This window comes from Ictalurus furcatus, chromosome 6 (assembly GCF_023375685.1).
Source record: "Ictalurus furcatus strain D&B chromosome 6, Billie_1.0, whole genome shotgun sequence".
In the NCBI taxonomy this organism is placed as follows: domain Eukaryota; kingdom Metazoa; phylum Chordata; class Actinopteri; order Siluriformes; family Ictaluridae; genus Ictalurus; species Ictalurus furcatus.
This window is the reverse complement of record NC_071260.1, coordinates 6,575,160-6,600,415: the sequence shown is the minus strand read 5'-3', so window position 1 is coordinate 6,600,415 and position 25,256 is coordinate 6,575,160. Positions and strand designations below refer to the sequence as shown.

The 25,256-nt window shown below is 39.3% G+C and overlaps 1 protein-coding gene across 3 annotated transcripts in view; it reads left to right on the top strand.

Annotated features, from left to right (window-relative positions):
* lrch1 (leucine-rich repeats and calponin homology (CH) domain containing 1) overlaps positions 1-25,256 on the top strand; it is an 81,181-nt gene that overhangs the window by 34,236 nt on the left and 21,689 nt on the right. For 2 of the 3 annotated variants that reach the window (XM_053626351.1, XM_053626352.1), the window contains exons 4-15: positions 450-555; positions 1,638-1,774; positions 1,901-2,031; positions 6,031-6,118; positions 6,379-6,484; positions 7,367-7,446; positions 13,378-13,445; positions 15,608-15,670; positions 15,988-16,065; positions 17,175-17,211; positions 21,302-21,415; positions 25,029-25,082. In XM_053626351.1, coding sequence (XP_053482326.1) covers positions 450-555; positions 1,638-1,774; positions 1,901-2,031; positions 6,031-6,118; positions 6,379-6,484; positions 7,367-7,446; positions 13,378-13,445; positions 15,608-15,670; positions 15,988-16,065; positions 17,175-17,211; positions 21,302-21,415; positions 25,029-25,082 — 1,062 coding nt within the window. The remainder of the gene's footprint in view (positions 1-449; positions 556-1,637; positions 1,775-1,900; positions 2,032-6,030; positions 6,119-6,378; positions 6,485-7,366; positions 7,447-13,377; positions 13,446-15,607; positions 15,671-15,987; positions 16,066-17,174; positions 17,212-21,301; positions 21,416-25,028; positions 25,083-25,256) is intronic. The other variant, XM_053626353.1, reaches the window with a different exon arrangement.

Sequence of the window (25,256 nt, the reverse complement as noted above, 5' to 3'; positions counted from 1 at the left end):
TAATAAAAAATAATTATGATGAAAAAAATGTATTAGATTAATTGGTTATTTGGAAAATTTGCTTGATTGCATGGGTGTTTATATCAACTTCTGTTCTGGTGAATATCATCTTGTGACATAATTTTTTGGCTAGCTTTCTTGTCCATCGTGTTAGTTCCTGTGACTATATCCCACAGCACATTAAAAAGGAGTAAACAGTTCATCAAAATAATATGAAAACTATGGTAATGTAGCGCTGTAGTATTGCTTAGTGCAATAGTATGTGGTTTGTGATCCCAATATTCTCTTTTCATTACAATTTGTAGCACAGTTTTCGTTATCTACACAATTCCTTTTGCGTAGAGTTTCTTACTATATATAACTATTTCAGTTTTCTTATGAGCAAGTCTAAATTTCATAAAATACTAGCTGGATGGAAACCCATAACATCTGTGTGTTGTCCCATTCAGGATGTGAGCTGTAATGAGGTTACGGCTCTCCCGCGCCATATCGGACGGCTCAAAGCTCTACGAGAGCTCAACGTGCGCCGGAACCTTCTGTGTGTCCTGCCTGAAGGTACACAAAGCTTATATAAGATATAGTACACTGTGTGTGTGTGTGTGTGTGTGTGTGTGTGTGTGTGTGTTTAATGTAGTTCTGTGTAAAGGTCACTTAACAAATCATTATTTAAAACACAAATGTTTATCTTGATTAATGTGGCTGCTATCATAAAACTATAAAAGTATTTAATAAAACACACAAGAATGGCAGTCATAACAAACAGGCAAGGCACATATTTAAAAAACAAAACAAAACAGAGAGCAGGGTCATGTGATGAGCAAACTGACTAAACCTAGGGTAAACCAAAGAGCAAAGCATAAACTGAAGTGTCTTCAAGATGTTTGTTTGTGTGTGTGTGTGTGTGTGTGTGCGCAAGATGCCCTGCGGTGGACTGAAGTCCGATTAAGTGTGTATTTTGTGCAATGCACCCAGTGTTCTCCCACCGCAAATTAAAGAACGGATGAAATGTGGATTTGTTTATTTGTTCACAATGGAAACTTGGCACACGTACTTTACTAAATGAAGCATTAATTAAACTTCAGCTACATCTGATTTAAAATAAAAAGAGAAATAAATAGACTTCATGTAAAGTTTCAGTTTCTACATAGTTTTGACTTTAAGCTAATTAAAAAAAACACTTTTGTAACTGTCTTATTTGATTGTAACTTACTTAATTGCTTGATTTTTGCTGTTCAGCTGATGAATAAATGTATCCTGGCTAATAATATACTAATTATATAATTTGGGTTCTGAAGAAATGTTTAGTTTTGAGTAGGCTTTTAATTCTTTAATTGTCTGGCAGTAACTGTTTCATTTATCAACTCAGGGGTGAAATACAGAAAATACATTTTAGAGATTATTATTATTATTATTAATATTATTATTGTCAGCTCTTGTTTATGGAATCCTGCAGTTAGCATCTCATATACAGATATCCTGATCTCAAGTACATATCTGATGATAGTGTTGCAGTTAATTGTATATTTCTTCATTGTATTATTTATTTCTCTAACTTTCATATTTATGCATAATTGGCAGTCATTTAACTCTGTGTGTTTGTGTGTGTGCGTGTGTGTTTGTGTGTGTCTGTGTCACAGACTTGGCAGATCTACCTCTGGTAAAGTTTGATTTCTCCTGTAATAAAGTTTCCACTATTCCCATCTGCTACCGCAAAATGACTCAGCTACAATCACTACATCTAGAGAACAACCCACTACAGAGCCCCCCAGCACAGGTAACACACACACACACACACACACTCTCATTGCAGTAAAAACACTTACATAGCATATGGTGAAATATTCAGAAGACATATATAAATATGTGATGATATATTGGTGTGTCTGTCTGTCTGTTGCAGATTTGTATAAAGGGGAAGGTTCACATCTTTAAGTACCTCACCATGGAGTCGTGCCGCAGCGACAAGATGGCCGACGCGCTCTACCTGCCTGTTATGGACCACCTCAGCCTATCACGTCCCACCACTGGCAGGTCAGTCCCTGAACAGATACCCATAAACCCCCAGGATTTAGAACCCAGAGTTTCATAGTTTACAAATATTCATTTACAGTATCGGTCCACACAGCCTTTACACATCAGTCTTATCACTCAAATATCAATCTTAATATGTACCTAAAATCCTTTCCAAATACCCCCAATCCCGTAGTCGTTACACATATCGACAATCCCACAGTTTTACGCCCCGCCCCTCAGATTTCACTCTTGATCTAGCCAACAGTTATCGTTGCATTGCAACACTAGTAGATCTGCGATTTAAAGAACATTACTTAGATTCAGAGAAAAACAAGCGTGCACGGGAAATGATACAGGCAGAGCTGGAGGTGATGAATGCATCTGCTGAAGGATCGACAGAGACAGAGCAAAGTGTGCCAGAGAAATGGGTGCGTACAAGTGATGAGGTGCAAACTCCCTCACTTTCTGACATGCTTGACGAGATTCTACAGGAAAGTTCCCTGATCCATAGCAGCACCACAACAAGTGCAGCTACGCTTTCCATTGCTTGCGCGGATTGCAGGCAGGTATTTATCAGCCCCAAGCACCAGCACAGTAAGTGAGAGACTATTCAGTGCAGCATCTCATGTACTTGATGAGAAGAGGAACCATCTCTCCTACCAGAACTTTTGTTCTTGAAGAGAAACCTGACACTTTTACTTTAAGAGAAAGCAGTCCAATTTGCTGTGTGTTCAGTTGCATTAAAATTCGTGTAGTCTTGCAAAACTTTGTTCTTGACTTGAGGATACATCTGTTGTTTACAATTTGAGGTTGGTTTTAGTTCTATTGCTGCTGTTTTACACTGTTGTTTTGCCCAATAATCTTTAATTAATATGGAAATACAACTGTTTAAATAAACAGAATAGAGGCCTTGTTCATTACTTGACTGCTGTTTTGCATATACTTGAGCAGAACTTGGGTGTCCGTGTCAGCAGACTAGCGTGTGAGCAGATCTTGGTTGTCCGTGTCAGCAGACTCGGGCGTGAGCAGAACTTGGTTGTCTGTGTCAGCAGACTCGGGCGTGAGCAGAACTTGGCTGTCCGTGTCAGCAGACTTGGGCGTGAGCAGAACTTGGCTGGTCCTGATGTCAGCTTCAGGCGTGAGCAGAACCTGATTGGTCGTGACGTCGGCTTTAGGCGTGAGCAGATCCTGGTTGGTTGTGATGTCGGCTTCAGGCATGAGCACAACCTGGTTGGTCGTGATGTCAGTTTCAGGCATGAGGAGATCTTGGTTGGTCGTGACGTCGTTTCAGGCATGAGGAGCTCTTGGTTGGTCGTGTCAACAGACTCAGGTGTGAGCATCACTTGGTAAGTCGTGACGTCGGTCTCAGACTGGAACTTGGTGTGGAAGGTCACATCGTCGATCTCAGACTGGAACGTAGTGTGGGAGGTCACCTCGTCGACTTTTACCTGGAACTTGGCGTGGGGGGTCGCCTCGTCCACCTCAGATTGGAACGTGTTTTGGGAGGCTGTTTCTTCAACCTCGGACAGGAACATGGCGTGGCTGTCGCCTCGTCGACCTCAGACAGGAACGTGTCTTGGGAGTTCATCTCTTCGACCTCGGACAGGAACTTTGCATGAAAGGCCGTCTCGTCGACCTTGGACAGAAACTTGGCTTGAAAGGTCATCTCTTCAACCTCGGACAGGAACTTGGTGTGGGAGGTCGTCTCTTCGACCTCAGACAGAAGCTTGAAAGCAGAAATATGATCCATGGATCCCAAGTTTCCTGCATGTGGGACATTGTAGCTGGGCTTCAGCCGTCCAGGGGCTGAAGCTCAGCTGTAGAGACCCTCCTGTCGGCCAGCTCCCTCTCGTAATATGAGGTAAAAGTCTGGGCTTTCCTATCATTTTTTCAATTTCAGGTTTGTGCCCTGGACATCCGAACACCTGAACTAAAAATTTAACCAACTGGCTTACTTAGCTAAGCTCACTGGCCCCCATAGTAATTAGGAACTCGGCCCAACTGCGAGCTGGGCCAGTGAGTCGAGACAGGATGAATCCCAGCCACTGCTCCTCTCTGGGCTTGGGGTCTTCCAGGCTTGTGAAATAAAACTGGCATTGGAGTATATAACTTTCAGAATATACCTCAAAGCCATCGAAGGAAGCTGGTACTTCCAGGGGGAACCACTGGGGAAAACAACAGAATCAAAGGCTGGTACAGAGATCCCGGCCTGATGATCTCCTGCTGCTTCCCTGTTGTAGGCGAAGTATTCTGTCACTTAATAAACATTATGGATGTTAGGATGGACGCAAGTGCAGATAAGAGCTTTTATTTAAAGAGAGGCAGGCAGACAAATCCAAATCATCAGACAATAGCATTGGTCAAAAAACAGGCAATGGGTCAGGCGATTGGCAAACAGGCATAAAGAAGGCAGAATCAGAATCCAGAATGAGGGCGAGAACGAGATCAAACCAATAACACATGAACCAAGAGCAAATGCTTGGTAAGCTCACGTAAAACACAAACTCAGTGTTCAGAAAGTCTCTTTTATAGCATAGTTGTGAGTGTTGTGAATTGGATGCAGGTGTGCGTGATTAGAATGAGTGTGAGTGTTCTGCGTGTGTGAGTGTTCTGGGAATTGCAGTCCATGGCGGCCATGTTTGTAGGCCACAATGCAGTATGGGAAATGTAGTCACTGGTTTGCTGTGATAGGTCAGTGTGTTAATTTCAATAAAAGTGTGATCATTTCATTGGTTTGTAGTTTTTCAATTCAGATTCGTTAAATTCATGAAAAGAATTAAAAAGTTTAATATTAGTACAATTATACAAAAAACTATTTTAAAATGGGTTTAAAAAAAATTTAATTTCGGTTTTCGGCCAAGTGCATGCATCCTGAATTTTCGGTTTCGGTTTTGGCCCAAAATTTTCCTTAAGGTGCATCACTAGTTTTTAGGATCTAGCGAATGTAAAATAAGTTACAGGAAAGCAGGACACAACGGTGTGCACTCAACAGGGTATTTATTTATGGCTGTCCAGTAATCATCACCAGAGTCTGTTGGAACCCGTGCTGGAAGCCAGCATGCCGATGAGTCTGTGAATCCTTCTGGAGGATCCAAAGCTACCATTTCAGCTATGGGAGAAAGAGAGAGAGAGGCCCAGTTTGATGCACAGATAGTGGGAAACATGGATTATACCTGCATACATGCTTCAGAACTTGGCACCTGGAGCTCCTTGTCATAATCTGGTGGCTGGACTTTCTCAATGTAGACAGGAGCTAAATGTCTGCATGGGATTTAGATGGGACCCTTCCTGGGAATTGAGAACTCTTGATTGCCAACAAATTCTCTGTCTTTCTGACTTTAACCCTTTATCAGTGAAAATTGAAAATCCATAGTTGAATGATGGCATAGAGAAAGAGTGGGCGAGCAGCTTACTGGTCTTTAAATCTGGGGCCTTGTCAACACATGGGTGGTGGCTTTTAGAAAGGCAAGACATCTAATTTCCTTGCCCTGACAATACCGCCACTTTCCATAATGTGTGTTTTGAGAAGGCAGGATACAAGTATACGGGTATATTTACAGATACCCACAATATATTCTAAATATTCATTTTACAATATAAATACCTCCACTCCTGATAGGTACTTTGCATTACCAAAATAACTTTCGTAGTTCAGATTATTTATGAGAAACTGAACGTAAATGTGCTTTATTAATGTACATACAATTTCCTGCGCCACTCTGAATTTAACCCTGTGCACTTCACACAGCACCCAAACACAAATACGATGTAGTCTGTAGTAACTTTTAAGCAGTACCTCAAGCTGAAGTCATGAGAAAGTGTAACTAGGTAGATGGATGATATGAGTGACGGATATATTTAGAAAGATGTACGTAATCCGTCTCGTCTCAGCGGAATCATTTTAATAGACTGAGGGTGTGACATTGCTGCTGAGAGGGAGGGCTAATGAGAGGGATTTTCAGATGAGGAAGATAAGTTCCTTCTCTCTCTCTCTCTCTATTTCTTTTTCTCTCTCAGTACGGAGGACATTGATCAACATAAGAAACTTGACAGTGACTCTGGGGTAGGCAGCGATAATGGGGACAAACGCCTTTCTGCCACAGAGGTTAGTGTGTGTTTGTGTGTGAATGCGTGTAGTCATTTTTTTGGATTTAACATTTGCTAATTGAATCCATGTCAAAATTTCAAGCTTTGGGAGAAGTACATAAAGTGCAAAGAAGTACAAAACTACATATAAATTATGCATATTTAGATTTAGTTTAATTGTTTAGCTTTAATGCTTTAGTTAGTAAAAAAAAATGGTAAAAGCATTTAGTTAATTGATACTACTGTTTTTTAAGTATCATTTGTGTGTGTGTGTATCAGCCATCTGATGAGGACAGTCTGAGTCTAAATGTCCCCATGTCCAACATCACAGAAGAGGACGGAATATGTAAAGACGACTCCATCGAGCATATCAGTTCACTGACAGGTAACACACACACACACACACACACACACACACACACACACACACACATATACCCAGTAGGAAGTGAAAGGAGTGGAACTCAAACATCCTCTCGCTGACACCCGACAAACTGAGACCAAAGACAACAGACTGTTGTAATTCTGCATGGGTGTGTGTGTTTGTGAGACCAGGGTTTGACCTGAGGCAGGGTTCGGGGTGTAAAGATACTTGAGAGGAAGTGGCTGTCAGCACACAGAGAGAATTGTGGGAGGGGTGCTGAAAGCTTTAGAGGGAAGCCAGCTGCACTGCACAGGACAGACAGCTTACAAACTCTTAACAAGCCCTTTTTATTTCACTAGGTAACTTTTTCAGAATTCTTCACACAAAAAATAGCATGCTATATGGACAAGTTTATATATATATATATATATACACACACACATATACATATACATATATATATATATATATATATATATATATATATATATATATATATATATGTATGTATGTGTGTGTGTGTATATATAAAACCTAATTTCTCCTTGATAAAGTGAAGTTCAAAACCAAATATAAAACTTACTATAATAAAAAAATTTTTTGAATACAGATTAATGTAGTATTAAAAGTTTTGTTTCTTGTTTCTCTCTAGCAATTGCCTGTTTCTGTTCTATACATATTTAATGAGTTAATGACACAAGCTTTTATTCAAAACAAAGTACAAGTGAGGGAGGATCCAGTCCTTGTATAGAGCAAAACCCCTTAAAATGTTAGTAAATCAAACATTAACTTGATATCACGACCAGGTTTGTGTTTGTGACTTTTTCTTTGTTCCTTCACATGTATATTTGTATCAACAGTTAAAGGATTAGGCACCGAGCTTGTGTTTTGTGTTTACTGTAGCAGACCAAAGCCCCTCTGACTCAGGACAGTTTGGCTACAGAGATTCTGCCTATACTACACGATTCGTCAACTACATCAAGGTAACTCTTCCCAGACTTACTGGGGTCATTTAGCAATCATGTGGATTTTCTCAAAGGGCAGCAACTGAAAAGGTGAAGGGCTGTGTGTTTCCCTCAGCTCCCATTCTGCAGTATTGAGAAAGCTATTTTGCAGTTGTGACGCTACAAACTACAAACAAAATGTTTCATTTTATTGCACAGCTAATTTATTGCACAAAATAAAATGCACATACTTTGTACGGGGATTCCAATAACAAATTTGATTTTCTCTTTGTAAACCACTCTTAGTAAGAAGCAGTTAACATTACTTAACAGCGTCAAACAAGAGGACTCATTCAACTGCTCTCGGTTAAATTAGTTTTTGAAAATGTCTAGCTAGCTACTTAGTATTAAAGTGCATTTATTATGTTTTGTTCAAATATTAGCTTTCATGTAGCGTGTTATACAGCTGTTTGTGAATGTCAAAAGCCTGAAAGTTTCAAAAATCAAAGTGCAATGAATACACAGATGTTTGGTTTCAATGAAAGTTACTGGCGATCTCTTGGGAATGTGTGTAAGTGTGGTGAAAGGTGATCTTTTTTTCCTTTTAAATTTTTAAAAGGCCTTATTATACTGTAGCTAAATTATCCAATAACAAGGTTTTAAAGTCAAATGTTTCTCTCAGTGAATCATTTTCTCCCTCCTTTCACTCATAATGTTGAAAGAAATGACCATAGGGACTGTTTTATGTACTTCCCACTTTAATTTATCATAAATCATTTATCATTTATCATAGAAAAACAGTTATTGACTACCAAAAGAAGGAACCGATTCTGAACTGAGCTGAAATGAGTCTTTAATAAGTCCAGACTTACTTCCTGCACAAACCTACATAGATTTGTAACAAAAACCCCCGCTTCTGGTCTTCATCGGCAGCTCGCAAACAGACAGAGCTGAAACTCCTTATGGTAGTGGGTGTTTCCTTTTTGAAACACGTTGACAGTGGTAGACCAATTACAACACACTGGGACATCTGACAAATCCGAATATGCTCTCTAAAAGGAGGAGTTTAGAATGACCATTTAACGAGTTGTTTTTGACAATGGTAAAAAAGGTAATGCTGCAGTTTAAATTATGAGCAAATTAAAATGTTTTTGACCTTGGATGCATGTAAATCTATTGTATGAGACCTTTAAAACAAAATTAGGCACGTTTCAAAACCATAATAGGTGCACTTTAAGGGGCATCCACATTTAATTTCTCACACACCCATAGACACACTACGGACAATTTAGAGACGCCAATCAGTCTACAACACATGTCTTTGGTATAGGGGGGGAAACTGTAAGCACAGGGAGAACATGCAAAATCCGCGCACACAGGGCGGAGGCGAGAATTGAGCCCACAACCTGGGAGATGCAGAGGTGCAAGGCAAACATGCCTTAAAACAATTATACATATATATATATATATATATATATATATATATATATATAAATACACCCCTATATTTATCACACCTTCAAATCTATAAGATTAGAATCAGGTGTTTAGGGAATGGTGGTGGAACTTATCGTATTTTTACCCCTCTCATATCTAGTGTCTGCTGTTCCTTTTGCTATTGAGGTGTGTGGTGTCATCATGCCAAGATCTAAAGAGTTCTGTACAGCCTTCAGAAAAAAGGTTTAGGATGCCTAAGAGTCTGTCAAGGGATTTAAAAAGATCTCCAAATTATTTGAAATACATCATTCCACTGTAAGGAAAATTATCTACAAGTGGCACAGATTTCAAATTTGCCAATTTGTCCAGGACTGGCCGTCCCAGCAAATTCAGCCCAGGTGCAGGCTGTCTGATGCAAAAAGAAATCTCAAAGAACCCCAGAATTTCATCACAGGATCTGCTAGTAAGTCTTGCAACTGTTGTTGTCAAAGTGCATGCTTTTATAATCAGAAAGAGATTGCACAAATTTGACCTGCATGGGAGGCGTGCCAGGAAAAAGAATCAGTAAACAGGCGATCAACAAACAGGATATCAGAGGCAGGAAAATATAGGTAAACACTAGGCAAAACAAGGTCAGTAACAGAAACACAAGCAGAGCTATAAGCAGGCTTGGTATCATCACAAACTCAAGGAATGGAGCGTATACTTCACTCTTAGTGCGTGCAATGAGACGTTTTCAGTGGAGCATGGAGTCAGAACGATGTCCTCAGCGGAGCAGGATGGCAGGGTGACATCCACAGCCGAGCAGGATGGCAGAGCGACGTCCTCAGCTGAGCAGAAAGACAGAACGACATCCTCAGCAGAGTAGGAAGGCAGAGCGATGTCCGAAGACGAGCCTGGCATAGTGACATCCAAGGCGGAGCAGGGAGGCAAAGCGGAGCTCTCATCCTAACTGGGAGATGGAGCAACATCCTCAGTCTGAGCAATGTCCTCAGTCAAGCAGGGAGGCTGAGCGGTGTTGTCTGTCAAACAGGCAGGCTGAGAGGAATCCACAGTAGGGGAGGGAGGCAATCAACGTCCTTAGTGGGGCAGGAAGGCAGAGCGACCAAGGTGTGGCAAAGGGGGTGGGAGATGGTTTCGGCCTGGTTGGAAGGCCCCTTCTTGTTATATGCCCTGAGGGAGTACATCACGTTGAACCATTCCCGAGTGGCTTTAATCAGGCATCCTCTCCCCTCTTTTTACCACTTCAGCTGGTTCTCCTCTAAGAGGGCCTCCTGGACCCTGACTGCATCCATTGGAGTGGCGAAGTATTCTGTCATGTGAGGAACGGGCAGACAGATGCAAATGCAGGTAGAGGTGTTTATTAACGATCGGGGCAGACAAATCCAAAACGTAGGCAAAACTCAGAATCAGTAAACAGGCAAAAGTTCGGGTGATCAACGAACAAGATATCAGAGGCAGGACAATATTGGTAAACACTAGGCATAACAAGGTTAGAAAGGAACACGAGTAGAGATATAAGCAGGCTTGGTATCAACACAAACGCAAGGAATGGAGCGTATACTTCACCCTGAGTGAATGCAGTGAGAGCCCCTTTATACTGTGGCTGTGAATGTGCTGCGAATTGCAGATGTGCGTGATCTGGGAATTGCAGTCCATGGTGGTGGGAATTTCAGTGCAGGATGGGAAATTGAGTTTGTGGCATGAGTAGACCTAACACATACCATGTGGAAATGTTATGGTTTGGGGTTGTTTCGCTGCCTCAGGGACTGGACAACTTGCATTCATTGATTCAACTATGAATTCTGCATCATATCAAAGAGTACTTGAAGATAATGTGAGGCCATCTGTCCAAAAGTGAAAGTTGAACTGAAAGTGTACCTTTTAACAGGGTAATGATCCTAAGCACACTAGCAAAGAAAAAGGAATCTCTCAAAAATAAGAAATTTAGGGTTATGGAATGGCCTAGTCAAAACCTGGATTTGAATCCCATTGAAATGTTGTGGAGGGATTTGACATGCAAGAAAACCCTCAAATATCTTGCAACTGAAAGAATATTGCATGGAAGAGTGGTCAAAAATTCCAGTAAGCCTGGTGGACAGTCGTGCAAAACGCCTGCAAGAAGTTATTTCTGCTAGGGGGCAATACTAGCTTCTGAGGCCAAAGGTGTACTTACTTTTTCCACAGAAGAACATCACATCTATTGATATTTCTGTTGATTAAATAATTGAAAAAAGCTCATTTTCCTTTTTGGTTTTGTTCAAGTATATCAACTTTATTAATAGGCACTGTTTCAAAGATGATAAAGTGTTTGCTTGTCCAAATATGTCCATGGGGTGTACTTATTTTTTCATATGACTGTATATATAAGACTGAGATGGAGAGAGTCCAAAATACACTCATGATTTATCCCAGAAATCTGCTTGCTTCCATTACCCTTTATTACATATTCTCCTTTGAGCTTGATATTAACATTAACACTTTTGAATGATGTACATGAAAATGGCCCACTTTTGTGTAAACCTATGGAGGCCGCCATTACGTGACATGCGCAATGCACTCTGAGTCGATGACATAAAATGGTTGCACTTGAGCACTCAAAAGAATTAGCTACTAGCCCCCACAGCAGGAAAAGAATGCCACATTGTGCTGCTTTTGGGTGTAATTTTCTAGCTCTTGTGTGCTGTGATATAGGGGATATCTGTAAATATAATCAAACCCGTAAGCATCTTGCAAGTGCAAGTGCGTTTTTTCTGTATATTCTCATAACGTAAAGCTCCTGTAATATTAGCTTAAAGTGCCTAGCCACGACATACCCAAATTAAAATGAAAGCTGTTATTTAACCATTTGGAGTGCATGCATGGTTTTGGTTTCTTTTCAAAGGTGGACTTAATATTTTTACATTATTGGATTGTTTGGACCTTTGCCAGTGTAGGGGGCCATTCACACGATGCACCTAAAAATGCATGGAAAACGCGGCCGTGCTACTTTCACCTTCTTTCTGAAGCGCTCGGTGCTTGTGCTACCGTGGTGTCTGCCGTTGCTAAGCAACCATGAGCTGTGCTCTCCATGACAACGAGGAAGTTTTAGCACAGGATGGATTTATAGCACCGCAAATCCCTTGCAGTAGTTCTGCTACTAGATTTATTTATGGAGAAGAGGAAAAAAAAATCACAGTGTTTGGATGCACCCCATCCTTCAAGCATGTAGAAAACATGAATTTCACCAATTAATCCAAGAGCTCCATCTGAATAATAGGTGCTTGACAAATCTTACAGCTATGGGTATGCCTGTACAGCTATGATCAGCTGTTCCTCCTCAGCTGAGTTTTCAATGTTGTTTACGGAAAGGGTGAAGCTGATTGGTTGGTTTTTGTCACATGACCTGCGGTGCGCTTGCGACTTTCTGAAAAATTGGTGCGCATCTACATTTAAAATAACGAATTTGAGTGCGCAAAAGACGCGATATGTGAACGGCCAATAACAAGATTTTTGTCAGGATGTTATGGATCAGTGGATTACTATGAGGATTCGTATGAGTTGAGTTGCCTTGTTTGTTTATATATCGGTGGTCTGACAGAGACAGAAACATTGATTGTAGCTGCTGATGTGATTGTATCACATTGGTTTATATCAATCGAATCACAAGAATCTTAGCTTTCCAAAGGTACAAGTACCTTCGTACACACAGAAGCTGTGTAGTTAGCATTGATTTGCTCATAACATGGCGACAGCATACTGGTGGGCCATCGGAATTTTAACAGGATAAAGTATACAACAGCGAGATAATAGCTGATAATCTCTAAAATTATTGATATTAGAATACGTTTCATCATAAAACGATAGTTTAATCCATATATTTACTTGAACAACAAACGCTCTCGTTTGGCATAGACATGCAGTTGCTGCACAGACACCATCTATTTTGCCCCACTCTCACCTCCTCACCACTCTGATCGTCTTCATTTTGATGTACATTTTGAGTAATGTCTTCTATACTAGCCTCCTTGCTTTTGTTACGCTCATGTGCAAACTGAAAAGGCTGAATACTTGTTTATACCGCTGTAGGCTCGCTGGAGAATCAAGACCATTGCAACCATTTGACGTCACTACCCAGAGTGCATTCAGACGTAAACAGCAATGGCGGCCTACGAGTGCAAGGATTTATTTATTTATTTTTAATTATTTAATTTATTTTATTATTCTAGAATGTTTTTGTATAGTGGATTTATATAGCGGATGTCAGCATTAATCTAATAAGCCAAACAAGTCTTCATAGTCAAGGTTTCTTTTAAACTTGCTGGTGACATGAAAACTAAGTCTTAAGGTAGTTTAAGTTTTTTTTTGTGAGATTGTTAGTGGGTTACAGTATCTGGAACTGGCACAGCTGTGGGTGTGTGTGTGTGTGTGTGTGTGTGTGTGTGTGAGCCACTGCGATAACAAAGGTCCATTATGAATGCCAGCCAGTCAGTCCCTTACTGTGCTGTCACATGACAGGTTGCAGCTGAAGATGATGTGTTTATGTGTGTGTAGGGTCGAGGTGTTGACTTCGACGAGCCCCTCAGAATTGAGGAAGACAGTAACTGGGCAGCTGAGCAATCGTGAGTATCCCTTCTTTACTTCTATCCTTCCATTCTTCTATCTCTGTCTCCACTAGCCATGTGCTTTAGTATGTATCTCTTTACATTTCAAAATAATTTACAGCTCACAAATGCACCTTATGGACCACGGATGTACCGTTCATGATTTATTGTTCAAGTGTTACCACATGCAGGTAAAAGATACATACTGAACATACAAAAGATGGATGTTCAGCTGAATGTTATTGACCTTCTACTTGGATTGACATTGGAAATTGGATTGACTCATAAATGAAGAAGCCAATCATGCTCAGTACAAAATTCTTTGTCAGATGAATTTTGATGCTGCATCCCAGTTCGCCTACTTATACTATACACCAAAAGTATGTACTATTTTTGTGAGGAAAAAGTACATACTTTGGAGTGCATAACGCACGAGTATGCAAGTACTGGGACATACTAACATGTCACATAACGAAGCGAAAATTGTTGCCTAGTTTGGCACACCATCACTGTAAACAAACTCCTTGATGCATTTCAGCTTTTCTTAATTCAGTATTCCTTATATCATTTATACGCTATACAGTATCTCACAAAAGTGAGTACACCCCTCACATTTTTGTAAATATTTGATTATATCTTTTCATGTGACAACACTGAAGAAATGACACTTTTCTACTATGTAAAGTAGTGAATGTACAGCTTGTGTAACAGTGTAAATTTGCTGTCCCCTCAAAATAACTCAACACACATCCATTAATGTCTAAACCGATGGCAACATAAGTGAGTACACCCCTAAGTGAAACTGTCCAAATTGGGCCCAAAGTGTCAATATTTTGTGTGGCCACCATTATTTTCCAGCACTGCCTTAACCCTCTTGGGCATGGAGTTCACCAGAGCTTCACAGGTTGCCACTGGAGTCCTCTTCCACTTCTCCATGACGACATCACGGAGCTGGTGGATGTTAGAGACCTTGTGCTCCTCCACCTTCCATTTGAGGATGCCCCACAGCTGCTCAATAGGGTTTAGGTCTGGAGACATGCTTGGCCAGTCCATCACCTTCACCCTCAGCTTCTTTAGCAAAGCAGTGGTCATCTTGGAGGTGTGTTTGGGGTCGTTATCATGCTGGAATACTGCATACTGATCATACTCTGCTTCAGTATGTCACAGTACATGTTGGCATTCATGGTTCCCTCAATGAACTGTAGCTCCCCAGTGCCGGCAGCACTCATGCAGCCCCAGACCATGACATCCCACCACCATGCTTGACTGTAGGCAAGACACACTTGTCTTTGTACTCCCCACCTTGTTCCCGCCACAAACGCTTGACACCATCTGAACCAAATAAGTTTATCTTGGTCTCATCAGACCACAGGACATGGTTCCAGTAATCCATGTCCTTAGTCTGCTTGTCTTCAGCAAACTGTTTGCGGGCTTTCTTGTGCATCATCTTTAGAAGAGGCTTCCTTCTGGGACGACAGCCATGCAGACCAATTTGATGCAGTGTGCGGCGTATGGTCTGAGCACTGACAGGCTGACGCCCCACCCCTTCAACCTCTGCAGCAATGCTGGCAGCACTCATACATCTATTTCCCAAAAACAACCTCTGGATATGACGCTGAGCATGTGCACTCAACTTCTTTGGTCGAAGAAATACATAATGGACGAATGAGGGAAAATTCCGCTAGCTAAATTAACCAACTGGTGTCTTCAGTGTGCAAACGTTTAAGTGTTATTAAAAAAGGTGATTTTACACAGTGGTAAACAGTTGACTGTCCCACCTTTTTTTGAGTGTGTTGCAGTCATCAGATTTGAGTCATCAGTCATCAGATATGATTAGTGTATATTTTCAAAAATAAATTAAATTCACAAAGTAAAACATCAAATAATGTTAATGATGTGTTTTCAATAAAGTACAGGGTGAATAGAATTTTCAAATGACTCTGTGTTTGTTTTTTGCATTTTCCATACTGTCCCAACTTTTTTGGAATTGGAATTGTACATAAATGAGCTTATAGATGCCTGTGATTTGCTTGTGTCTCTGTGACTGACAGGGGAGTGAGAGTATGTCATCCTTCTTACCCAGAGAGCAGAGCTAAATTTGTTGTCTTGGCTTTCGGGAACAGATGATTGTGGCATAGTTGGAATTTGAGTGTACTGTAAAAACACTGTGTTTCCTACAGGTCAAAGGTTAACCTGATCAGCCCACTGAAAGAGGCTGTGGAGCTGTTGCAGAATCCTAACAGGTAACTTTTGTTCACCTGTTAACTGTAAAGAGTCAGATTACACAAATTTTCCACTTACCTCAAATATGATAGAGCAGACAGGACAGGTTTTGCTTCTTTTTCACCAGAGGTACAAGCTAAAACAAAGTCACCAATTAGCATCATATTACATGATAGAACCATAAGATATGATCATTCTCATGATATAATTAATATATTCATTTTCTTTTATTGTATTTATTTAGGTGTATGTGGGGTTTTCTGAATTAGTTTCCTTATATTTTTATAGCTTTTAATTTTGTGTATATGTGTGTGTGTGTGTTTGTTTATATATTCAGAATGAACATGAGCTCAGCTGATTTGGCTGGAATTAAACTCTACCCAGTGGAAATGGTCACAGTGGACGAATCTCTTAAGTAAGGCGCAAGCTGTTTACACTAGGATAATACATTGGGCATCATATTAACTCTATATTATTGGAGTTTATACCACCAGGCCATTGATTTAAATCACAGGTCTATATTAACGCTCCTATTATGTTATGGGTTAATTTGACCCATTTCCACATATGAGATGAAAAACTGGTTAATCTCTCTTTTTCTCTTTTAAATTTTTTGACTTTCCTCATTTAGGGTCATGGACTTATATGCAAATATTTCTTATTATGGCTTGTCCAAGACAAGCCATAATAAAGGTTTACTATTTTAAGCTGTTCTTTGCTGTTTTTGTGTGTATTTAAACTGTGGAAGTCATTTTGACCCATAACAAAATGGATGTAACTTTTTTTCCCAACCTAATAGGAGGGTTAATGTGATATAATTTCTGTAGAAACAGCTCATTCACAGAGACTTGTATGGCAGATACTTGACATAATCTAAGAGTAATAATAAATGGATTTAAAAAAGTTTGTTGTTACTTAAAGAACAATGGTTGTTCTTGATATTGGCACATTTTCTGTAAGGAGATATTTATTTAACATCTACAGAAGGAGTCTCCAATGTCAGTGCTTTCTAATTGTCAGGATGGTTTCCATCATGGGAAAGTGTTCATGCATTGCAATTTCTTGGTAATGTGAGGCAAATTAGCCATCTAGCTAACTCTGGCACAACATTTTGTTGTGCATGGTTCCTGTTAAATAAATGAATTAAATTAAACAAGCTGTATTTTTTGCATTGTTAACTTCAAGAGATAAAAAAAGAGCAGCTGGTGAGTTTGTAGCTGATATAATGTAACAGGACATGGTAACAGAAACATTAAATGTATTAAAATAAATAAAAAGTGGCATGAAGATTGTGATCATTGGCAAATCACTGTGTTACTGAGATGAACATACCACCTTGGGACGTGTGTTACAGGAAAATTTTCAACTTCTGGGTGGTAACAGTAACACCACTTCATGACACCACCCTGCTGATTATTTTCCAATAACAGCACACCCCCAAGTGTTTTATTCCTTATATGTATTATATATTTTCTATTTATCAGTGTGACCCTGTTCTTTATTTTATTCTTTTCCTCCCTTCAGTGGTCAGGAGAGTGAAGACGGACAGACAACGCCTAAGGTAGAGTTTCCCATTTGGCCTGTGCCAATATAACATTCTCATATGATGATATCTGTCTAATGTTAAGAATTTACATTGTTATCAAGTTACTACTTGGCTCATTGTGACATTTATTTACTCACAGAAAAACACAGCTAGGCCATTTTAATGTTGGTAGTTCTTATAGCAAAGAATAAGCTGACTAATATAACTAGCAAATGAATGCTTGCGATAGGTTAAATTAAGTAAAATGAAACAATGGGAATGACTTTCGTTAGGTTATAAAACAAATCTTTTCTTCAAAAATTTGTCCAGATAAGAAACCTTAAATGCCAGTTCTTATGAGAGACTTTGTTAGTAGCACAAACTTTCAGATTCTGATTGGCCCATCAGAAACGCATCAGGAGATTGCAGGAGTTCTAACCCTGACAATGCCACAAGCGTTTGTCACCTTGAGTCCATCTCATTTATCAAACCGTGCGTACACACGGCTATACACAATAGATACTGAAAAATCCTGCATACTCAGCTACACACATTTACATAAACAAACCACTAATCACCATATATGTTAAGCAACTGATTTTATATCTAAGTGCATGCAACCTAGTGCCCCAGTTACATTTTGAGAAGCTGCGATGGTGTGAAAATTCCTCATTATTGTTGTCATATTTGGAAATATAATTTATTGTGGCATGAGCGATAAGAATGCGTGTAATACATGTGTCATTATTTGGCTCTTTGTTGGTTGAGAAATGCCATACCTGTCTCCAATTTCTTGCTGAAATGTTTCAGTGACTGTTTCTAAAAACTAGAGTAGAATTAGAGGATTTGAGCATACACAGTTTAACCACGATTACACTTTTCTACCACTAGGGGTTTCTGTACATGCATGGGTAGGTGTAGTTCTGAATATATGCACATCCTCACACACAAGAACCTTATAAATCAGACTCACTTATGTATTTACAGGTTACGCCCAAAACTATGTAGATACACGCTTCATAAATAAGACCCCAGGAGAGCAAAACTGGATGGGAAGGATAGCATTACTCTGTCCCCTTTCAAATAGTAGAGAAGAGTGACACTAACCAATCATGGGCATCTGTGAGCACATGGATGAGGACAGATGTAATTTTCGTCCAAGGACACAGCTGCCCTCTGATGAACAGCAGATTGAAAAGAAGCTGTGACAGAGTTGCATATGTGTAGCAGACATGTGAGAGGGGAGAACTAGTTAGTGGGAATTGGCAATAACCAATAATGGATTTAAAAAAAATTACACACATGCTACTTACCTAGGAAGCCTCACCTCAGTGTAGGTACACAGGACCATTCATGTTATATTGACTTGATAACAGTATATTATGATAATATGATATTTTCTTATCATACGATCTCATATTTTATGCTTAGTTCCCTGTGTGTGTTTCTAGTAAACATCCTGCCACCTCCACATGAAGTCATTTCATGTTAAGTGATGCTGCCTGAAATTAGATTATGATTCCTCGCATTATTGTTCACTCCTTTGATATACAAAATGCACAGAGAGTAGTTAATTCTTTGTTTGCTTGTTACAAAATTTCTCATGTTAAGTAAAGATGATTATCCTGAGGTTGGATGGATGGCTTTTCAGTTTTGTTTCAGACTGAATTTAAGCTCAATAGTCACCTTAATGTTTGTTCCACGTTTAAGTGTGCCATGGTCTTGTTGTAATGGCAGTGTGCATGAGTTTGTGTGCACGCTTGTGTTTGTTGTGTGTTGATCCGATGAGATGTCGCACCTGCGGCTTCTGACAGAGAAACATATGATGCATTCAACATGTGATGTGATGTGATGTGATAAGCCTTGTTTGTTTTCGTTATACAGTAGGATCCAAAAGTCCACTACTGTTCTAATTCGGGACATACATACATACATACATACACACACACACACACACACACACACACACACACACACACACATATATATATATATATATATATATATATATATATATATATATATATATATATATATATACATATATATATATATAGAGAGAGGTTTGTTGTCTAACTGAAACTAGTCGAGAGGATAAAGCTTAACACGGAACAGTATACTATTTGCCAATTACTAACTATTTGTTAGTAATTAAGAGAAGACACTGTGTTATTCGAATAATTTATACCGCAGCGCTGTTGAATTCTCAAATCTGATTGGTCAGAATGGCACGGACAGAGATTTGGCTGCAAAGCAAATCACAGGTTTATATTAATGTACTTGTTAGGGCCCGAGCACCAATGGTGCGAAGCCCTATTGGATCTGCTCCATTTATGCTTCTTCTTCTTCTTCTTCTTCTTCCTCGTCTTCTTCTTTTCCGAAATGAATCGCATTTTAGAGGGCCTAAACATACTCGAAAACTCACGAAACTTTGCACACGAGTCAGAACCGGTGAAAATCTGATAGGGGTTCCAGAATTGAGTGTGGCAAAATGGCTCGATAGCGCCAAAATGGCTCAATAGCGCCACCTACATAATTTCACCGATATGCGCCTCGCACTACGTTTCACCTATATGTACGAAATTCAGTAAACATGTGTAAGATGCCAATACGTACAAAATCTTCTCTTGAACCTATGCCCCAAACTCAACAGAAAGTCAGCCATTTTGATTTTTCTCTTAAATTTTTGCTCAGTTTTTTTGCCATTTCCAGGCCTCGTACTTTAACGAACTCCTCATAGAGACTTCATCAGATCGGCATCATGGTCGGTCTCATCTACAGGCATAGACGATGCAAAATTGCTAAGCTTTTGAGTTTTCGCTGCATGGTGTGGGCGAGGCGGTCTCACAAATTTCGATGTTTCGCCATGATAAAGAAGTTGTAATAACTCAAACATAGAATGTCCAATCTGTTCCAAACTTCACATATTTGATAAAGGTCCCGGCCTGAAGACGTCTACATGGCAAGATCCAGTAATAGTCATAGCGCCACCTGCTTGCAACAGGAAGTGGTACATTTTACATCATGATATACTCGTAACAACATGCAAGTGCTAAAAAGTGTTTAAAAAACTTGAATGGCATTCCCCTGGGCAGAGCAGCCCCAACGTGCACCCGGGTGCGAGGGCCCGTTCAACGCCGCTTGCAGCTTTAATTATAATTTATTATCATTATGCCTCCTCCACTAGGTGGTGGAGGAATTATGTTTACCTTTGTCCATCCGAGATTATCCTTAGCGCCTATATCTATGGTGGAATGTTTGTAAGATTTATGTGGAATTACCATTGTAACAAGCAGACTAACTGCTTAGATTTGGGAATTAAAATTTATTAAATTTGTAATTGCTGATATATTGGTTTTCTATAATGAGTCATTCATTTAACATTTATGGAAGGAGTCCCCAGTGTCAGTACTTCATAATGGTCAGTAAGTTTTCTGTCATGGGAAAGTCTTCAGGACAGAGGAGTTTATACACTTTATGGTTTCTAAATAAAATGACAAGCTGCCTTTTTTTGTCTTATTAACTTCAAGAAAAAGAAAAAATAGAGGCTGGTGAGGGAACAACTATTTACAGCTGCTGCAGTATAATGCAAGTGAGAACAGGAACTGAGTTGTTTACAGATGTTCCCTAACATTAAATGTAATTATAAACGGATTCCAAATATATATTTAATAAAAATTTTAAAAATCAATGTCAAATCACTGTGGTATAAGAGGAATAAAACACTTCAGGGCTTGCTGTTATTGGAAAATGATCAAATTTGCGGTGGTAACCATAACAATGCTTTGCATCGGGCTATATCACACCACCCTATCGTTGATAAACAACTTTATTTCTCTGAATGTGTTCTTGAATAATCTGTATAAAATGAGTAAAACCTTTGTGTTTATGACATAAAACAGTTCTTGGTAGTGGACTCCTACTTTGGGATCTGACTGTATGCATAGAACATGCCTGTTTGCTTATACATTCAGACTTGATGCTCCTTCCATGCTAGCTTGTGCTTCTGTTTGCTAGCTGTTTTGAAGTGTGTGTTCATTTGCGACTGTGGTGGATAGTTTGTGTGGCGTGTGCTGCTTAACGAAGTGAAGCTGTTAGGAGTTGTGAGGTGTCATTATCATTGAAGGATGGTCCGGATGAAGGCTGGGAGTTCCAGAGGAAGAGGCAGTATATTCTCAAACGGGCTCGCCTGGAGGCCCAGCTTGCGTGCCAGCAGTACACCTTCTATGTGGCTCAAAAGGTAATCCAAAAACTGTGTTGTAGTCAGGAGAACTATCTTCTAGACAAGAAAACCAGGAATGTTTGGGATAAAAACAAACAAACAGAGGACCATGTTCTAGACCAGGAAACCACATTCTCAAAAAAATGCAGCCTTTGAAACATATCTTGCTCATTTCTACTAGAAATGTTAAGATTTTACGAGATAAAGTTAAAAGGGCAGTAGGACAAGAACCAGGAATCTTTGACAAAGAAACTCTCTTCTAGGTTAGATAACTAGCATTATATGTTGTTGTACAAAAATACTTACTAAGAAACAGGTACATTTTGATGGTATCTCATAGATAGACTTCAAAATGTAGGGATAAGTTTAAGGTGCTATGAGGATGTAAATAATTTATACTAAGTACAAAGTAGTAGTTCTCAAATATTAGACCCCCAGCATTCTGTGAAGCATTCGCTGGTGGTCCTTGAATTTTTTTTTTTTTTTTTTGTAGTGGTAAAAATTATTTATCATTAATTATGTAATTACTTCATCAAAACTAAGTTTATGATTTAGTTCTTACAGTTATAAGCCAGTTTCATTACTCACGAAGTAAATGGTTTCAAATCATAACTCAATAACTTAAAAACAACTCATTCAAAAATATTCAACTTATAAGATAAGACAATAAGTCAACTTGGATCCAGTGTGTACTGTTGGTGGAAAGTCCAAGAATAAAAAGCTCCAATAAATAGCTATAATATTGTTGCACAATTCAAAACAATCAGCCAAATATTTGAATCGATGGATTAGGTTCATAATGCACTAAGGGGTTTGGGGAATTTTTTACCGTTAAGCTGCAAACGGCTTGACAACCCCTGGCGTATAGTAAGCCTAGTGAATGCCAGTCAACACTATTCTAGATCAGATAGTGTCACTGTAGACTAGAAAACCCTGTTCTTCTTCAAAACAGCATCCTTAAACAACATTTATTTTTTGATTTTATCTACTAGGAAGAGTTCACCTGGCAGTTGGAGCTCAGCAGTGAAAGGTTCATTCGAAAGAGCTGATTTGTTATCAGTGGCATAAGTAACAAGGAATTCATGTTTTGGACAAGAAAACTGTGTTTTAAAAATAAAGACATATAAATAAATCGGAAAGCGTATTCTAGTTTACTTTTTAAGGTCACAGTGGAAAGAGGTCATAGAGCAGAAGTTAGGCTTGTTCAATATACAGATTTAATCTCTACACAATATTACACTGCCACGATATCCAGTGACGTTTACTCCAATTGTATTATATAACCAGACCTTTACACAACCAACATTTATGCTTTTGCATAGGAGCTCTGCAATTTAACATTGGATTACATTAGTACGACTTCCTCTGGTATAAGAAGAATAAGTCTTTTTCTCCCCAGTAAAACAGGAGGTTGACATGTGAAGCTAGAATGATTAACTCTCCAATGTTAACTGACACCCCCCGGAAGCCCCACCCCTTTCCACATTTCACATGCTCATGCTCTAGCCTGGACTCATGTTTACGTGCCCTCACTTTCCGTCAGGGTAAATGGAGAGCTGCCCACAGATCAGTACAAGATGCTTCTATTTATGCAGTCTTTCGGAGACTTGATCAAGTGAAACCTAAGTGTATCCCATAACAATTCTATAAAATGATAGTTTTCTATCTGTTAATAATCCTTGATTCTGCCTACTTTAGTTTTATAACTAGCTTAAATACTGGGTTTACAGTGGGAAAAAAACAGGGGCATTTAGGTTTGCTAATGTACATACATGGTGTGTTAATGCAGCTGATAATAGAAATGAATTTTTCCAACATCAACCATACATTGTGGTAGCACAGTGGGTACTTGCTTCCCCACAGCTAGAGAGTCCTGGGTTCAGTCCTGAGCTTGTGTTCCTGCCTGTGCAGAGTTTTTGTGTATGTGTTTGTGTGGGTTTCCTCCCCCCTCCCAAAAGCATGGCAGTAGGCAAATTGGTTGTATTAAATTGCACCTAGGTGTGAATGAGTCTGTACCTATAATGGACTTTTGCCAAGTGTTACGGCCCTGACTAGGATAAAGTAGTTACGGAAGTGAAATGAATGAACCACACATTAAGTAATGCTATTGTCCTAAAATGTATGTTAAATTAAATAAGTAAGAAAAACTAAGGTAAATTTGAAGATGGGAGAAAGATCAGGTGATATTTTTCCAGTCTTCAGCTCTCTAGCTTCCTGTGGCCACTGTTGCCTCAGATTAATGTTCTTGGCTGACAGTAGTGGAACTGGTGTGGCTCTGCATATTGTACATTCTAAGATGCTCTTCTGCTTATCACGATGGACTCTTGCTCACTGGATGTGTTTTGTCTTTCACACCATTCTGAAATACTCAAACCAGCATGTCACGGTCAAAATGACTAAGATCACGTTTTCCCCCATTCTGATGTTTGATGTGAATATTAACAGAAGCTCTTGACCTGTATCTACATGATAGTAGCCAATCCACATACTGGCATGTTGTTGGGAGACAGGAGGAAACCCATAATGGACATTGGGAGAACATGTGCTTAGACAGTAACCAGAGCTTGGACTTGAACCCTCAGGATCCCTTGGGCTTTTTCTCGATCCACCTCTCATGGCACACAGAAGATATTGGACTGCCTTTTGGACATCTTCTGTTTTGAGACATATCGTCAGAATTCTGATGAACTTATCTACATATTGGCTATTAACATACCCCCCATAGCCCATCTAACACACGTCTGGGAATCTTGGTGTAATTATGGAAGACCAGATCAACTTCCATGCACATAATAATAACCATAATAACTGCAGCTTTCTATCTCACAGTAGCACATGAATACAACCTTTTCCTCTCAAATTCTTATTCAAGCTTTGATCATTTCCAGACTTGATTACTGACTCTTTCTGCATGCTGGCTTCCTTTTATATGCTACATCTTTCTATAAAACAAAGAAAAAAAGAAGGCTTTTTTACCATTTGCAGCAGCCAATCGTTTTCTGATCAAGTTTATGAGTCTCAATATATTCCAATCGATATATCCCATTCCAGGCAAAGCAGGAGTGCGCTGTTATCTCAAACAACTTGATTCAGCTATATCAAGTTCTTAGATGCATTTAAATAATCAAATTAGCCTGTTTGGAATAGTCTGCAGCTGTTTGAGTAAATGTAAATGTTTTACTTATGTAGAATTGAGATTTTGTATAAAGTGGTGTGTTTTATTTAGATTTGTTTTACAGCTTCACACCATCTTCATATGCACCACATTCATGTGGTAGTTCATGTCTTTAATCAGCAAATCTACACTGACTAGCTCGATGATGTTGTTTTTGGAATTTTGAGTTGTGTGCTATACTGAGAACAAAGTTAAATTGCGATGAGAGGGAGAGGTATAACAAGAGGAAGGAAAACGAAAAGATAATAAATGGCAAGAACAGAGAGACATTAAGAGCAAGAACAGGGCCCCATTGTACTTCTTCACGCACTTTATTGTTATAACTGAACACAGCTATGGCCAATTGTGGCCAAAAGCAACTTTGGATATTAGCAAAAGCATGCGAATCTGCTTTTGAAGGACATGCTCTCTGTATATGTGTGGTTTTCTCCACTGTTCCTGTATTCTCTTTCTTAGGGTGAGATGATTTGTCAGGAGAAGACAGATGATGGTCGAGCAGAGCAAGAGAATGTGAGTACCTCTCTTCTGTCCCAGATGCACACAACAACACAACACTGTGTTTCTATATTTTATAAGCTGGTGTAGATGAGCTTTCCAAGAACAGTTTGAATGAGTTTGAGGAAAAATCAATCAGTTATAATATACCGATGTGTTAAAAATTTTAAAAATATAAATCATATTTGT